General features: G+C 33.6%; 2 protein-coding genes across 5 annotated transcripts in view; one reads left to right on the top strand and one right to left on the bottom strand.

The window, feature by feature from the left end:
- The first annotated feature begins 2,491 nt into the window (after positions 1 to 2,491).
- On the top strand, positions 2,492 to 4,480 carry LOC138322627 (NADH dehydrogenase [ubiquinone] 1 alpha subcomplex subunit 6-like). Its single transcript, XM_069266615.1, has 3 exons — positions 2,492 to 2,642; positions 3,388 to 3,503; positions 4,187 to 4,480. Exons 1-3 carry the CDS (start codon positions 2,516 to 2,518, stop codon positions 4,319 to 4,321), a joined length of 378 nt encoding a protein of 125 aa, XP_069122716.1. The 5' UTR covers positions 2,492 to 2,515; the 3' UTR covers positions 4,322 to 4,480.
- A 2,984-nt stretch (positions 4,481 to 7,464) lies between these two features.
- Positions 7,465 to 17,691, bottom strand: part of LOC138322625 (putative RNA-binding protein Luc7-like 2) — a 30,874-nt gene continuing 20,647 nt past the window's right edge. The window contains exons 2-11 of one of the 4 annotated variants that reach the window (XM_069266613.1): positions 16,996 to 17,054; positions 15,545 to 16,632; positions 14,916 to 15,014; positions 13,050 to 13,160; positions 12,294 to 12,437; positions 11,585 to 11,761; positions 11,101 to 11,336; positions 10,640 to 10,795; positions 10,114 to 10,274; positions 7,465 to 8,277 (exon numbers count right to left, since the gene is read on the bottom strand). In XM_069266613.1, coding sequence (XP_069122714.1) covers positions 10,127 to 10,274; positions 10,640 to 10,795; positions 11,101 to 11,336; positions 11,585 to 11,761; positions 12,294 to 12,437; positions 13,050 to 13,160; positions 14,916 to 15,011 — 1,068 coding nt within the window. In that variant the 5' untranslated portion in view covers positions 15,012 to 15,014; positions 15,545 to 16,632; positions 16,996 to 17,054 and the 3' untranslated portion in view covers positions 7,465 to 8,277; positions 10,114 to 10,126. Of the gene's footprint in view, positions 8,278 to 10,113; positions 10,275 to 10,639; positions 10,796 to 11,100; positions 11,337 to 11,584; positions 11,762 to 12,293; positions 12,438 to 13,049; positions 13,161 to 14,915; positions 15,015 to 15,544; positions 17,055 to 17,691 lie in introns of all 4 variants that reach the window. The other 3 variants (XM_069266614.1, XM_069266611.1, XM_069266612.1) reach the window with 3 other exon arrangements.

Genomic DNA, 17,691 nt, shown 5'->3' with positions numbered 1-17,691 from the left:
TGAAATTGGTTAATTGTCTGATATTTCCTTCTTCTGTTGTATTCTGTTTTTAATGAAGTGGTAAACACAGTGTGTATCTAGTGTTTACATCTACATATGTATTTGAATGAAGTGGTAAACACAGTGTGTATCTAGTGTTTACATCTACATATGTATTTGAATGAAGTGGTAAACACAGTGTGTATCTAGTGTTTACATCTACATATGTATTTGAATGAAGTGGTAAACACAGTGTGTATCTAGTGTTTACATCTACATATGTATTTGAATGAAGTGGTAAACACAGTGTGTATCCATACTAGGATACTAGGTACATCTGTTTATATTTTTGTTTGGTAATGCCTACTGGTATATATTTCTAAATACTATGCAGGAGATTAATTTACATAGACCCATCTAAAATTTGTATATTAAATATTTGTATATATATTGCAGGAAATATATGTACAAAAATATACAATTCCTTCTGACTATAGCATTGAGCATGTTATTAATACAAGACATTGAAAATTTGCCCCTATTGTATTGATAAAATTTTCTGAGGTTTATATCTTATCTCAATTGATTAACCCTGCTTTACCAGTATTATGTACATACTGTATTCATATACTGTATTATCCATATACACATGTACTTACTTCTATTGTGTAATGTTGATGCCTTTACACATATGTATTGGGGGTATATATACCCACAGCAGTTTGTCGTTCTGTCAATATAAATAGTATAGTATACATATATAAAAAAAATACCCCTATATACTATATATAAGTGTTTTTATATAGTAGATATAAATATTTTGGGGAATTTTTTTTTTTATATATATATGTATACTACATGTATTTATTATTGACAGAACGTCAAACTCCTTTGAATACTGATTGACTACTTGGCATATCAATCTATAATGTAGAACATGCAATATCACAATAGTTTATTATTACTGTCATAACTGAAGTACTACAGAGGAACAAAGCCTGTAATATATAACGACACAAGTGTTTTGTATACATGTATATGTAATTAAATTGTTTGTTAAAACAAATATTGAAAAACTATTATATTTTCACAAAAATGATGTAAACAAGAAGATATATTTCATGGTGTTACTGTGAATCATGCAATAAAAACTTGTCAGCAATCTACCACGTATTATGTTAACGAAGGATTTTCATCTGACTTATTGTAATTGGCTATGTGCAGCATATATTTAATCAAATAAAAACAAAATCTGAAGAAAATGCATCTGTCTGTTTTATATGACGAAATCAGATTTCAAATTATATCTGTTTTATATGACGAAATTAGATTTCAAATTATAACTTTACATACTAAACTGTATAATGTTTAGTAGGTCACAAGCTGTTACTAATTCATATGGAGTTCTAATTGATTTACATGTAATTTGATTGTCAAATAATCTGAATAATACAAAGGTCAAAGATCATTTACATGTTCTGTAGGTCAAAGGTACATTTAAAAACATGTCCTGGATAGGGTATACATGTATTTGCATTTTTTTTTTTTTTTTTTTTTTTTAAAGGATCAGCTACAGTCCAATGAAGTCCACCATCAAAGCCTTTGAGGAAGTGATCCCCGCCCTCAAAGTTACTTTGATTAATATGTCACATATTGAAATTAATACGAAGACAATTATAAAATCAGAATTTGTTTGTAATCACTAAAATCAATCCTGAAGACAGTTGAAGATTGATTATGGATCATACCTGGCTAATTTACTGGAAGTTACATGATAATGTAACAGTTTGACTTCAATCTGGTAGAAGTATACATAAAAAGTGGAAAAATATCTTGGATAAAATTCCAGACTTAATGGTCTCAAAATGCTCAATTTTGCTATGACTTATAATTCAGACATTGTATACTAAGAACTGTATTACACATGTATGAAGTTATGAGTTTTGGCCTTGAAAATATATTTAGGTCAAAGTCATTCATTTGAACAAACTTAAATAGTAGCCCTTCATCCCTGTACCTACTTTAGGCCCAATATAAAGTATCTAGGCCTCTCAGTTAGAGATAAGAGTTTAGCCTATTTGTTTACCATGAATGTAGGTCAAGGCCATTCATTTGAACCAACTTGGTATTACCTTCACTATAGCATGCTGTTTGAAGAGGTTGTTTCAATGAAAATTTTATGCGTGGCACACAGTGGATGATATGGCAGACAGTTCACAATTAGGCCTACTATCTGTAGATTAATTCTGACCATTCAGCCAGATGACATAAAAAATAACTAAAGAGGTAAGCCAACATGTATCAAAAATTTTAAATAATTTCAAAATACTCCTAGAGTGAAGCAAAGTCCTCTGTTCTTGTTACTGTAATGAATAGAAAAGTTTCTTGAATTTCAAATGCGCCTTATTAAATCAAAATTTGCACAAAATGTACACTGCAGTACAATCCCAACAACTGAGGTTAGATGAATGAAGGGAGCTAACTATGATAAAAGTTGATGAATTACCTCCCTTTATAGTCGGCGAGGTCATCCAAGATGGCGTCCAAGGTTGTCCAGCTAGGGACCCAAAGTGTAAAGCCTATCCTTTCTGTCAATAAGGTTGAATCGCGGAGAAGGGTATTGAATCTTTATAGAGCTTGGTACAGACAGCTTCCATATATTGGTAAATATTGCAGTCATTTCCAGAAATTGTCTTTATGTACTGGCCTGCAACTTTCCTAGTAGGCCTACAGTGTATCGCGGCGACTGTTTTGGACAGTTGAAATCAAAAGACGATGGTTCTGCTTTGCTTTATAGTTATCATCTTTTCGTAAAGGATTCAAACTGTTTGGCAGTGTACAGTCAGGAAGGCAGCGGTTGTAAATATTTTTCACGCGCTCCTATTGCACGACATAACCATTCCTACGATAGAAACATTGATGGAATTTGTGTAGTAAATATTGTAAGGACAAGAAGATTGATAAAAAAACTAGCACACTAGTCTCTCAAAGACTTTTTCATATCTTTTTCTTCTAATTTCATGTTAATGACACAATTCAGCACTTGGGTCAAAACCTAAATCGAATTTCTTTGTTTCATACTTTCATGGTTTTGTTACCGAATTGTCACATAGTGACATGTACTCCTACATGTGTAGGAGGTATTATTACACCCTGATTGCATTGGTTGAATAGCCACACCAAGCAATGTTAAAAAGTATCTCGTCGTGTTAACTCTAACATTGTTGGAGTAAGTGACATAGTGAGACAGAGAGCAACACATTGTTATGTTAACACACTGAAAGTATCCTATTGTTCAAGTTCGACCTCTTGTTGACTATATTTTTGCACAAAAAGTCTCAAATTTCTTTGATTTGAATCATCAGACATACCTGATACCAGCTAACCATGAATATTTCTTGTTTTCAGTTACAAATTTCCATATACCACTGACGACAACGCAATGTAAATCCCGATTGAGGAATCAATTCAACAAAAACAAGGGACTCTCAGACCTTCGTGTTATTGACATGATGATCATCAAGGTATATATATACATATTTATTTATACAAATTAATGACATTTGCCCTGCAGGTTGGGCGTTAGAATTGTACCTGCTGCCCCTATTGCATGATCGTAAAAGACGCCTAAATTAAGGATCTTATCTTTTCTTTCTTTCCAAAACTTACTTTCTTCTTCCTAATGTCTCCCTTGACAACACCTCACTATAAAAAGGGCAAGAGTTCCACTACAGACGAAGACACAACACAAATATCAGAACATGCACCATGCACCTCACACCTGAAAGGCTGAAACCCCATCTATGGGAGGCCGTCCTATGACAGTGATTTTTTTGGGTGCATCTGTGGCTGAAATTCGGCCCCTTCCCCTACAGAAATTTAGCTGTATTTTCCCAATTTCATGTAAATATTTTTCAAATAAAGAAAAACCTTTGGTAAATATATGAATTTTTAAGAAGGAAAAATGTAGAATTTTCCCAAATTAAAAGGTACAGGCCCCTAAAACATGACAATAAATATAATATAATAATAAAATATAGATTACAGAGCTTAACCAATGTAGACTGATTCTTTAATCAAGTAAAACAGTGCCATTAAGTCAAATGTGTTCTATGGGATTGGCTGAATTAGTGTCTTTTGTTCTTTAAAAGTTTGAAGCATTAAAAATAATAAAAGCTTACCACCAATTTCATGGCATTATTTACAGGGCCAGATGGACCTGATGGAGACCGTCAATAACTGGAAGCAGAGGAACCATGTGATGCAGCTTTTCGATGACTTTTCTGAAACTTCAAAATCTAAAGACTTTTTGGCCAAATTCTATGAGGGTCACGAACATTAACCCGTGGAGTGTGATTAGAAACTGGTACGCCGAGACTAGAAAGTGTGTTTTGTTTCTGGTATTAAATGTGTTTTCTAGAGTAACAGACAACCTCAACACTTTCAAATTAGAGCATCAGGAGTTGAAATGTAAATAAATGTTTATATAAGCTATTGAAAAGTTGTTACCTTTTTTTAATTTTTACACCATAATGAATAATGTCTATTCATTGTGATGACTTATTCATTTGTTTGATTTGGAGTGGAATCAGGAATAAAAACTGTTGACGTGGGGGCCAACCTAAATTTCATGGATCTCTTTTGCATTTAAGTGACGTCATAGCTAGATATCTCCTAGATCACGATTGCACTGACAGAAGTTTCTTGATTTTGGGTATGTTTACAAATAACTATACTTAAGTGCTATATTTATCGACTTTGTTGCTTAAATTGTGTATGCCAAATTGATTGAAAATAGCCAGTCATTCTCGATATTCAAAGACTTACTATCACTGTCATTATATCCACCCCTGGACTATGTCGTTGACGCCTATTTAGACGGTAGTTTGGTCTTAATGTACAACATTAATTAAAATAATCAAATTTGTACATGTGAAGTGGTTGACTGTTGCTTTTAAGTTGTGTTCTCTCTGTACTCTTTAAAGGAAATCTGCAGGCCTGTGATTGGTGAGTTTTTTTCCTCCTGAACTGCCTACAGTTTCACTATGAGATAGCCCAAGGGTGGATATAATGACAGTGATAGTAACTCCTGCAGTAATGAGGATGACGAGCAGTCATTTATGACACATAAAATGTCATAACTGAAGATTTTACTGCTTCCTCTAGGAATCAATCTGAAGTCTTTACACCAGAAATATGCTTTATTAAACCATAAACTTTATATTTTCACCTGTTTTGATATTGTGTAAATGTTTTATTATCTGAAGGCCAGACATAGTTTTCCAAAAGAAATTATCTGTAAAGCATATATATTAAGTTCACAGTATACAAAGGGAGACAACCAAGAAAAAAACGCTTGAAATGATTGAAATAAGCCTTTCTCATAACTTCAAATTTTACTTCAATTTGTATTCAACCCAAAAAAGTGTCCAGGGCACTTAAAAATTGAAGCAAAAAGGGGGGTGATTAACAGACACAAATTTGCACTAGCCTTTCATGAAATTATTCTACAAAGTAAGCCATAAATCAATTTGCAAAATAAATTAGAGTGGGGTCTCCAGGGGTCAAAAGGAAAATCTTTAAAACACTTTCTCACAAGAACCGGAAGGCCCAGGGTACTGAAAACCAACACTGTTTTCTTATTTTTAATCCGCATTTAATTTGAAGTGAAAATGAAGCCTAAAAAGAGGGTTAAAAAAGTGTTTATTGAGTCAAATAAGGTGGTAATTATTAGTCACAATTTATATACAACCATTTTAGGGCTGACATTACCATAAGCTCTCATCCCTTTGGCACGAGTCTGAATCCGGTGGCGAGCAGTTGCCAGGTAATGACTGACCACTGGTCAATGGTTTTTTCTCTATCTAAACCCGACACATTCTTATCTGGCTGTTAATAGGAATCTAACCACTATTTATACTGGTGTTTCTGCTAGAGAGATATCAACACATCTTTATCTTGATCCACAATAGTATAATTAATTTTAGAAACTGAAATATTTTCCATAGATATTTGTATTATTATGTAATTTGTAACTAATACTTTTACTAATCCTGAGGCTAAATCAGGTTTCTGTCCTCGGTAAATAAAGTTTATTATAATGCCAGATTGTACCTTTCACCAATAATCTAGCTTAAAATGAGTATACTAGTTACCTCTCACCAACAATGAAAACTGGTCCGATTTCTCTCATCACTTCCTAGAGGACGTCAGTATTGTATATAACACTTACCTGATTTACATATTAAATGTGGCTATCAAAGGGTATCGGTATTCAAATCTATAATCGTTGTACCTAAACTGAATACCCTTGACTAGTGAAGCTTGCTGTGTGATAACCTACAGGTGCTAGACTCCATACTACCGGGTATTCGTGTCATCACTTTCTCTGTATGTACATTTTGTTTGTTTGGGCTACAAGTCCTTTTAGTCTTTCCTTTTCTATACTGTCATTTCCCACAGTTGTTTTATAGGGCAATTCCTTGTCATTTTTGTTTTTTGATCTTATTGTTGGCCTTCCAAGATTCCAAATCTATGAATTTAATATTGCGAGCAATCAAATGTCCTCAATTTTTCAGGCATTAAGAATTCACGATGAATCAAAATGAAATAGCTTCAATCATAGGTAATGTAGTGCTATAGTTGTGAAGTTGTTACTTAAAAAAAGTTGTTGGACACACAAATCACATCATTAAGTTGCCAAGTTGGTTTAGAGTAATCTCTAGGATCATGTTTGAATAACTTCTATGGATAAAAACAAGGTGGTCAATACTTGCTTTTTGTCTATGTGACAACAGTAACTACTGTTGGGAACCACATGGTTTAATGGGCCATGGTGCTCAAATCGTCTAAGACATATCCCACTGGCCCTCCACTTTTTGGTTTCGACCTTGAAATAGTTGCCAGTATTAACCATATACAAATGTATCAGTTTCTATTGGGACCTTTGGCTTTTCTTCACCAAAACCTCCCCACATCCTTAAATGACTGATAATAGGATGTTAAACAAGTCAAACAATGTAGTTTCTGTAAAACAAAGAGGCTTGAAATACCCGAGTTTTGTCTAGTCTTGTTGTAAACTTTCTATTATTCCTATCCACTCAGGGACTTTAAAAGTGGAATTATCGCTTTACATATTTTGCTTTCAATAAATATCAGAATATAATCATACACATGCAAAATCAAATTCTGAAATGCGAATAAGTAGACCACAGATGTACAATAAGAAAATTACCACTCCACGAACAGTTTGAGAGCTTACTTAGCAAGAAATATTTACATGAGAAAATATCCACATTTACAGCATAATCTTCTGTTGTGAACCAAATTATAAACTGCACTTTCTGCCTAGAGTGCAGAGCAGCCAAGTTTCTTTCATACTCGCTATATAACATGGACACAGTACTTGAAAGCAAACTGTACCATAAACACAGTCTTTCAATAAACAAAGACAGTATTACTATTATTTACAAAACCAGACAAAAATACAGGACAATGGCTTTTATTGAAATACATGTCATCAATTTACAGTAATGTACTAGGCTCTTCTTATGTTTCTTTACACTGATACCATTGAAGGGATTTACATTTCTGAAAACCTTTGGATAATTCTTTTTGGAAACATCAAACATCAACCTTGTACAATAATAAATTGACAGTCCATTGTGAAGGGAATCTCTTTAATACCTGAGCTCTTCATTGTATTAAATTACTGTGTGTCATGACATTCTCATGGCCACCCAGCTATCACATGTACTGCGGTACATATAATCTAGAATAATGTCATCGTTGAGTCGCTAAGATCACCAATGATTTAATAATTAAAAACAAAATGAGAACTATACAATTATAAAGTGATGTATTTGTACAATGAGTAAAACCAGTTTGAAAGCAGCGTTATCACCTGCTGTAAAAAATAAAACATTTAAAATGAACTTTAATCATCCAAAATGGTACAGATATTTTTGAACTATTGCTATTCACTCAGTAAAACAGCACAGAATCGTTTATCAAGCACTGCTGAACATCCCTTCATATACATAACACGGTGGTAATTACTGCATACAGTCATCTGTCAATGATGAAAATGTACCATTTAACCAATCAGGATTTGCTATGTATATTTTGATGTCCTATTTACACAGAGAAAATATCTCCAATTCATTTTCAACAGGAATTCTGGTTCCATTCACTAGCTTCTTGTACAGTAGGAATTACATGTACAGATAATCTGTTCAGAAGCATTCAGTATCTTTATCGCCAATGTTTTCTTCATACACGCACTGCCATCCTTTCGACCTGTGACAGACAAAATATGAGAATTTGTAACCAAACTTCAGCAATGTTTTCAAGTGATTGTACTTTTGTTTAATACAAATATTTTAATAGGATTTTGCATTGAACTTATGTTTCAATATGAGAGCTATTAAATATCAGGGGACAATTTCTCCCATAATTTACAGGGATATCCTGTGGTTGCTAGGGAAAAAATTAATAGAATCTTTCACCCCTTTTTGGGCGAGACAGGAGAACCTCAACCAGAAGGTAAGATTCTATGTTGTTAAACATGAGGCTCTGCTGGGTGTTTAACATCCTCAATATTCCAGGGGTTCCAATCACTTACGATCGCTACACCCCTGGACTATCCCATAGTAAAACTGGAAGCAACAGAATAGAACAGGTAATTTAGTCATTTGATGTACATCAAAAGAGCCGTATAACTGTACACTGTGGTTGACTGTGTGGCTTTGATGTTAGGCGTCGCTCTCTCTGTAGTCTTCAAAGGATATCTTTGCTAGCCTGTTATTGATCAAATGTTTTCCGCTGAGCTGCCTTCAATTTCACTATGAGATAGTCCAGGGGTGTAGATATCGTAAGTGATCGGAAACCTTGGAGTATCGAGGAGGGGTCTTTAACAGCTCAAGAAACTTATTACCCAATGTAATCAATACATGTTTGATTCAATTAGTCCACATGACAGACCCATGTAAGATTCTATTAGTCCACATGACAGACCCATGTAAGATTCTATTACTCCACCTGACAGCTCCGTATAAGATTCTATTACTCCACCTGACAGCCCTGTGTAAGATTCTATTAGTCCACCTGACAGCCCCGTGTAAGATTCTATTACTCCACCTGACAGCCTCGTGTAAGATTCTATTAGTCTTTACAGTAAGATTATATTAGTCCACCTGACAGCCCCGTGTAAGATTCTATTACTCCACCTGACAGCCTCGTGTAAGATTCTATTAGTCTTTACAGTAAGATTCTATTAGTCCACCTGACAGCCCCATGTAAGATTCTATTACTCCACCTGACAGCCCCGTGTAAGATTCTATTAGTCCACCTGACAGCCCTGTGTAAGATTCTATTAGTCCACCTGACAGCCCCGTGTAAGATTCTATTACTCCACCTGACAGCCTCGTGTAAGATTCTATTAGTCTTTACAGTAAGATTCTATTAGTCCACCTGACAGCCCCGTGTTAAGATTCTATTAGTCCACCTGACAGCCCCGTGTAAGATTCTATTAGTCCACCTGACAGCCCTGTGTAAGATTCTATTAGTCCACCTGACAGCCTCGTGTAAGATTCTATTAGTCTTTACAGTAAGATTCTATTAGTCCACCTGACAGCCCTGTGTAAGATTCTATTAGTCCACCTGACAGCCTCGTGTAAGATTCTATTAGTCTTTACAGTAAGATTCTATTAGTCCACCTGACAGCCCCATGTAAGATTCTATAGTCCACCTGACAGCCCTGTGTAAGATTCTATTAGTCTATAGTCCACCTGACAGCCTCGTGTAAGATTCTATTAGTCCACCTGACAGCCCTGTGTAAGATTCTATTAGTCCACCTGACAGCCCTGTGTAAGATTCTATTACTCCACCTGACAGCCCTGTGTAAGATTCTATTAGTCCACCTGACAGCCCTGTGTAAGATTCTATTAGTCCACCTGACAGCCCTGTGTAAGATTCTATTAGTCCACCTGACAGCCCTGTGTAAGATTCTATTAGTCCACCTGACAGCCCCGTGTAAGATTCTATTAGTCCACCTGACAGCCCTGTGTAAGATTCTATTAGTCCACCTGACAGCCCTGTGTAAGATTCTATTAGTCTATACAAGGTATCACTAACCAATAGATGGTGACTAAGAGTGGTAGCTGTCACGAGACCGTGAACGTGACTCTCTCCTTCGATCATTACTCCTACTTCTGCGGGACTCTGAGTGCGATCTGCGGCGATGTCTTCTCGACCTTGATCGACTTCTGGAACGTCTCGACCGTGACCTTGACCTCCTGAAAACAAAACAGAAACTGTTAGAAAGTTGTCAAAACCATCAGCAAAAGGAGTTCTTAACAAACTATAACACAAATTTAGATATGATAGCCTGGTGTTATATCATGCAAAGTTTTGTTAACAATTGATGGTGCATTATTATTGTAGTAAACCTTGTCAGAAAATCAATATATAGATATTGAAAATTTAATTTTTGATAGCAATTCTTTTAACAACTTCTTGTTTATAATTGTTATTTTAATTCCAAACCTTTTTAATATGAAATAGGTGCATTCATTAAATAACTTTGATTTCTAAAAGATACTTTCTCATCCATTATGCCCCGTTTTCAACACTAAATCAATGAGGTCAATTGTTATTATACCTTCTATGTCTGCGTGACCTTGATCTGGAACGTGACCTTGAACGACGTGACCTTGAGTGACGCGATCTGGAACGTCTTGATCTTGAATGCCTAGATCTTGACCTGGATCTTGAATGTCTGGACCTTTTATGTGATCTGCGGTCATTTGACCTAGATCTGAAAAGTAACAATTCTTGTAATAAGTATGCATTCATATTAAGATTTATGTACAATTTTGTAAATAATTCAAATTTTATATCAATCTTGAAACATACATCTTACATCGAAGTATATATCAAAATGTATCTATATTTGTAGGATATGGCTCTAAAGATAAAACTTGACAATTGAAGTACAACTCACCAAAGAGAAAGAGACCAATTAAGTCACCAAAGTTCGAACTTATTGAAGTAACCTATACACCAATATCTAAGTCTATACCTCAGAATTAAAATCTACATCAAAAGTAAGTTTTTACTGACCTCCTCCTATTGTTACTACGAGACCTTCGTTTTCTGTTTCTATCCCGACTGTTACTACGAGATCGACTCTTTCTTCGACTTCTACTCCTGCTTCGACTTCTCTTACTCGCACTACGACTACGTCTCCTCACTGGACTAGCACTTTTACTTTTCCTCGGTTCCTCTTCTTTCTCCCTTTTCACTTTCTGTTCTTCTCGTTCTTTTTCTCGTAAATTCCTTCTTTCTGCTACACGTGTCTATAATATAATCATGCAATGTAATTTACAGTTGTAATAATCCACACAACTTAACACCAAGGTAAATGTTTTACATTACTATAAATCTTTCATATCATCTCAAAGCTGTTATACATGTTACACATTGTTACCAAAACTGGCTTTTCATTTCTCTTAAAAATTAGCTTATAACAACTTCCTGAAAAATTTTATATAGCAAAAAAAAAATCGTAACTTCCTGTATCGCGGGACATCTTGAACTATCTTACCTTCAGCTCTTCCAACTTTTCTCTGATTGTAATGAAGCCCAAATGAAGCTTCCCACCGAAGTGATCAGCTAGACGTCTGTCGTTGTCATGGATACCCAGGTACGCTGAGCACACCTCGCACACACGTAACTTCTGCTGTTGGTAGCTGGAGGCTGGCATGGAATTTCTGTAATCTTGCTGTGGATATAGAAATCAACAAAACAATTACTTTGATACTTTATATCAGGCATGCAATAGTAAATTTAAACATATTAAAATTCTGTAAGTAGTTTTATCTTTTCTTGCAAAACCATCACAACATTGAAGTTATTTTCTAAATGTTGATGATAAGTTTAACTTCTGGGTTTTGTTTGTTTGTCAAAAAAGAGTATTTTGATTTCCAATGATTTGGAAATGAAATGTTTTGTACAGAAGAACCTCTCAATGTTTACATTAGAACAGTCTATTGGGAATGAGATATCTATGAGAATTTGTACAACAACGTTCCATGCAGTAATAACAACTTTGTTAAAGTATGGAACAAGGTTTGTTTATGAATTCAAACTTGAATTAGAACAGATCAAACAACATAAAACGAACTCATTTGGGCTTCAGTTAAAATCTAGACTTGTAAAAACTTTGGAAAGAATGTATGTATGTATGATTTATGATAATCCATCTTATCACATTACCACAGTATTTGTACATACTACAACATTTTAATACCAACCTCAGCAAGACTTTTATTTTTCTTCAGTTCCTCCACTTCTTCCATTAGTTTCAGGGATTCCTCCACTTCACCTTCTGCTCCCATCGTCTCTGCCTTAGCCATATTCTCACCAAGCTTCTCTCCAAGTTGGTGAATCTTTTCTGCCTACATAATGAAGTTAAATATATTCAGGATTAAGAAATTTCTAATTGATATTTTATAGATCTTTAATTAATTAATGAAGATAATTTGAATTTATTTCATTGTGATAAATATTTTTGCATTTACAAGTGTCTCAGAAACCACCCATTCAGTCATGATCAGGGATCAATCTAGGGTTGGGGGGAAACTACCCTTTTTCAAAATGGGGAAAAGTTTGTCAAAATATAGGGGAATTTGAATCTTCTTATTTGGTCCAAAATTATATGCATTTTGACGAAAAAGTACTGTAAAAAACTAATTTTTTTTTAGATTTAGTTAAGCAATATTTTAAGCTCAATAATGAAAAATTTGAGTTAATTATAAAATATGCAGTAGCTGTATGATAAATATGAAGAAATTTGCAAACAAAAGTCTAACAAAATCAATGAAAAATAAGTCACAGGGGAAATTTTGTTACAAAAACGATAATTTTTTAGCTTCAAATGGGGAATTTTTAAATCTTCAGGGGAATTTTAGGCTAGAGGGAATTCATTCCTTGAGGGGAAATTTACCCATAAACGGTAATAAATCACAGCTAGATTGATCCCTGATGGCAGAGTCTACATATTTCTGTACCTTCTGGTTCGCTTCTTCACTCAGCTCTTCCTGTGTCTCCTTCAGACGTCGTTTTGCCATCTCTGTCTTTCGGTCACAGTCAGCAATGAAACTCTGTAGATGTTCCATGGCCTGGATAGAAAAAACAACAGCTTTATACAGTTTAGTAATTAGCTTTATACAGTATAGTAATTACAGCTCTATACAGTATAGTAATTACAGCTTTATACAGTATGGTAATTACAGCTTTATACAGTATAGTAATTACAGCTTTATACAGTATAGTAATTACAGCTTTATACAGTATAGTAATTACAGCTCTATACAGTATAGTAATTACAGCTTTATACAGTATAGTAATTACAGCTTTATACAGTATAGTAATTACAGCATTTATACAGTATAGTAATTACAGCTTTATACAGTATAGTAATTACAGCTTTATACAGTATAGTAATTACAGCTTTATAAAGTATAGTAATAACAGCTCTATACAGTATAGTAATTACAGCTCTATACAGTAAAATAATTACAGCTTATACAGTACAGTTATCAGTATAGTAATTACAGCTCTATGCAGTATAGTAATTACAGCTCTATACAGTATAGTAATTACAGCTCTATACAGTATAGTAATTACAGCTCTATACAGTATAGTAATTACAGCTTATACAGCTAATTACAGCTATACAGCATAGTAATTACAGCTTTATACAGCATAGTAATTACAGGTTTATACAGTTTAGTAATTACAGGTTTATACAGTTTAGTAATTACAGCTTTATACAGTATAGTAATTACAGCTTTATACAGTATAGTAATTACACTTTATACAGTATCAGTATAGTAATTACAGCTTTATACAGCTATAATTACAGCTTTATACAGTATAGTAATTACAGCTTTATACAGTATAGTAATTACAGCTTTATAAGTACAGTATAGTAATAATACAGCTTTATACAGTATAGTAATTACAGCTTTATACAGTATAGTAATTACAGCTTTAATACAGCATAGTAATTACGCTTTAATACGATGAATTACAGCAGCTTTATACAGTATAGTAATTACAGCTTTATACAGCATAGTAATTACAGCTTTATACAGTATAGTAATTACAGCTTTATACAGTATAGTAATTACAGCTTTATATACAGCATAGTAATTACAGCTTTATACAGCATAGTAATTACAGCTTTATACAGATAAGTCTTTACAGTATAGTAATTACAGCTTTATACAGTATAGTAATTACAGCTTTATACAGTATAGTAATTACAGCTTTATACAGTATAGTAATTACAGCTTTATACAGTATAGTAATTACAGCTTTATACAGTATAGTAATTACAGCTTTATACAGTATAGTAATTACAGCTTTATACAGTATGGTAATTACAGCTTTATACAGTATAGTAATTACAGCTTTATACAGCATAGTAATTACAGCTTTATACAGTATAGTAATTACAGCTTTATACAGTATAGTAATTACAGCTTTATACAGTATGGTAATTACAGCTTTATACAGTATAGTAATTACAGCTTTATAAAGTATGGTAATTACAGCTTTATAAAGTATGGTAATTACAGCTTTATACAGCATAGTAATTACAGCTTTATACAGTATAGTAATTACAGCTTTATACAGTATAGTAATTACAGCTTTATACAGTATAGTAATTACACTCTTATCAAATATTTGAAGATTGCTCAAAACAACATGCCCCTACATTATTTATCATTTATCATAACTCTATTTCATAGATGGTGTATTATACTAATTACAGTCAAACCTTGACATCTATTAATATGTAGTACTATCAAATGTTGAAGTAAAGTTTGACCGAGACAAACAAAATGCCCACATTTATTTGCCCTTACATCTATGTCATAGTAGTAGTCCTTTCTTTTGGAGGCCCACTCGTAGTCTGCCCTCAGCGCCAGGTCGTGAATCTTTGGACATTCACCAAGGTCCATCCTCTGTAAAATACATGGAAGATGATTACTAATAAAAGATGGCTAAATTTCCTCAGTGTTTGTTAATTACAAATTACCCATTAGCGCTGCCAAATTTAATCTATCAATGAAGGCAGGTATAATATGGCTTTTATTTTTCTACACAACTCCTTAATTAATTTTCCTTTTTTTAAATAAATACCCTCCTCAATTACCTAATTTATTCAATGTGTAGTTATATACATATATATTTTACATACATGGAAATTAAACAAGACCACACATCACCAACATTTTTATTTAAATGCTCGTATTTTTAATATCTTTGATCACTTGCATTCGGTCCTAATCTATGTTGACATATATAGGTATAAGGTTTCATTTCATAAGTTAATATTCTTCTTTAAAGAAGTAAATTGTAAATTCATTAAAGGGTGGTAATTAACACTTCCAGAATATTTGTGGTGATTATTATAAGTTAATGTCCTAACTGTGCTGTTTATCATACGTACCAAATGGCAATGAGAGGATTAGCATTAAGAGAAGTGACTTACCGTGCTGGAGAGAATATCATGGGGACAGCAGGCTAGCAGGAAACTCTTACATACCCGAGGATCATCAAACTTCACTTTGTACTTCGTAGTGTCTCCTAAAAATTCATCATTTCATAAATTGGTTAGCATTGGACATACGAGTTACATGATGACTCCTTCACCAAGCTTGCCAGAGGGACAATTTCTCCTTTAATACTAGTAAGAAAGAAGCTGGCATCAAAAATCATATTTACAAAATCATATAAGATTCCATAAACAAATCCATCTGTGATGCGCTTTTTTGTTACGTTCTTAATTCCAGGAAAAAACATTCAGTTACAGACTAATGTGATGTGTTTTTGTAATTGTCTTAAATGGATTTTTTAAAAATATACATCAATTAAACTCTCAAAGCTTCTTTCTTACGCAACAAGCACTGGTTGCTCCTAAATGACGAAGTAAGGTAGAGAATTGTTATCATTTCTATCATATCAACAGATATGTTCAATGGCACACTCAGACAGTAGCTTTCCTCGGGACAACTAACAAACCAACTATTTTTGGTTATTTTCTTTTTCTTTTGTAAACAGACATCTGAGTTAGCAATTTAGATAGGATTAGGAGCAAACAGCTTTATGTTGCACCAATATCATGGTTGGGACAACAAGATGAAAGAAAATAGCATGAAAGTCGGGATTTTGTGTTTAAAAAATTTACAACTTAATGGGATGGACTGTTAAGCTTTTAATCTACTCCAACTGGTTATCAACAAACCATTTATGGTAAGCTGTAAAGTCCAATCAATGATGTTGAACAAGAAAGTTTTTTTTATTTTTCCCTTCAAATAAATTTCATATATATTGACTAAGAAAATGATTTGAGACTATACCAACAGTACACTACACTACTCACAAGTCATGTGTAGCTGCTGGTAGAATAGGGGGCCATATCTCTTCATCTTGGAGTCCAGTACTAAACACATTTCCTATCTTTATCATATAACATACACACTGCGAATGAGGGAGGTCCTTGACATGACATACTATTGGCCGGTTAATTCAAGCAATTCATGCCTTCCCTACTTGAAAGTAGAACCCGCACTTCTGCATCTGCAAATAAATATCCACCAAATCGCTTTCCCACAAAGAATTTTAAATAATTTACCTTTTATCTTGAAATTATTTAATGACAAAGCAAATAGTAATTAAAAGCTTGATATGATAATGTTAAACTGTTGTTGTAGATCTACTATTAACACTTACACTTCCTTTTGTTACATATAGTCACTTACTTCAGCAGCAATTCAATAGTTACAATTTCTGCATGCATCCTTATATCTGAATTTTCTCAAACCTTCTTGTTGATCAGTGTGTGAAAGAACATTGATAATTAACTATCAAAAAAGCTCTATTTATATATAACATAGACAACAAAATCAATGTCTGCAATAGATCTAAGATTTGTCAACTCACGGCTTGGCCTTTCATCACCCTTTCATTTTTGACTGGGAAACAGCTCATGAAATAGCTCCCTTCAAAAACAGGGAAGGAGATAATAAATACACTTTTTCATGGTTTTCATATCACATGGGAATTCAAATATAACCAATGTAAAGGACACAGAAATACCACAGCTACAATAAATCAACAGCTTTATATTTACAAGTCCTGTTTAGCATTCAAACAATAGGATTATCACAAAAATATGCAAAAAACTTTTTGATCTGTAATTCAACTGAATGTTGTAGTGTTTATTAATGAAATTGTGTTGTTATAACATTCTTCCCATAGAGCCATTACTGAAAATAATCTTACAAATGTAAACCTGGGTATGTTGCTTATAAGTATGACTTAACTGTTCCCTAGTTTTTCCTCTCTGATTACTGCTGACCATTATAATATACTAACTGTTAGATCCCTAGTTTTTCTGATTACTGCTGACCATTATAATATACTAACTGTTAGATCCCTAGTTTTTCTGATTACTGCTGACCATTATAATATACTAACTGTTAGATCCCTAGTTTTTCCACTCTGATTACTGCTGACCATTATAATATACTAACTGTTAGATCCCTAGTTTTTCTGATTACTGCTGACCATTATAATATACTAACTGTTAGATCCCTAGTTTTTCTTGATTACTGCTGACCATTATAATATACTAAC

Source organism: Argopecten irradians, chromosome 5 (genome assembly GCF_041381155.1).
Source record: "Argopecten irradians isolate NY chromosome 5, Ai_NY, whole genome shotgun sequence".
NCBI classification, from domain to species: Eukaryota; Metazoa; Mollusca; class Bivalvia; order Pectinida; family Pectinidae; genus Argopecten; species Argopecten irradians.
This window is presented reverse-complemented; position numbering and strand designations above follow the sequence as displayed.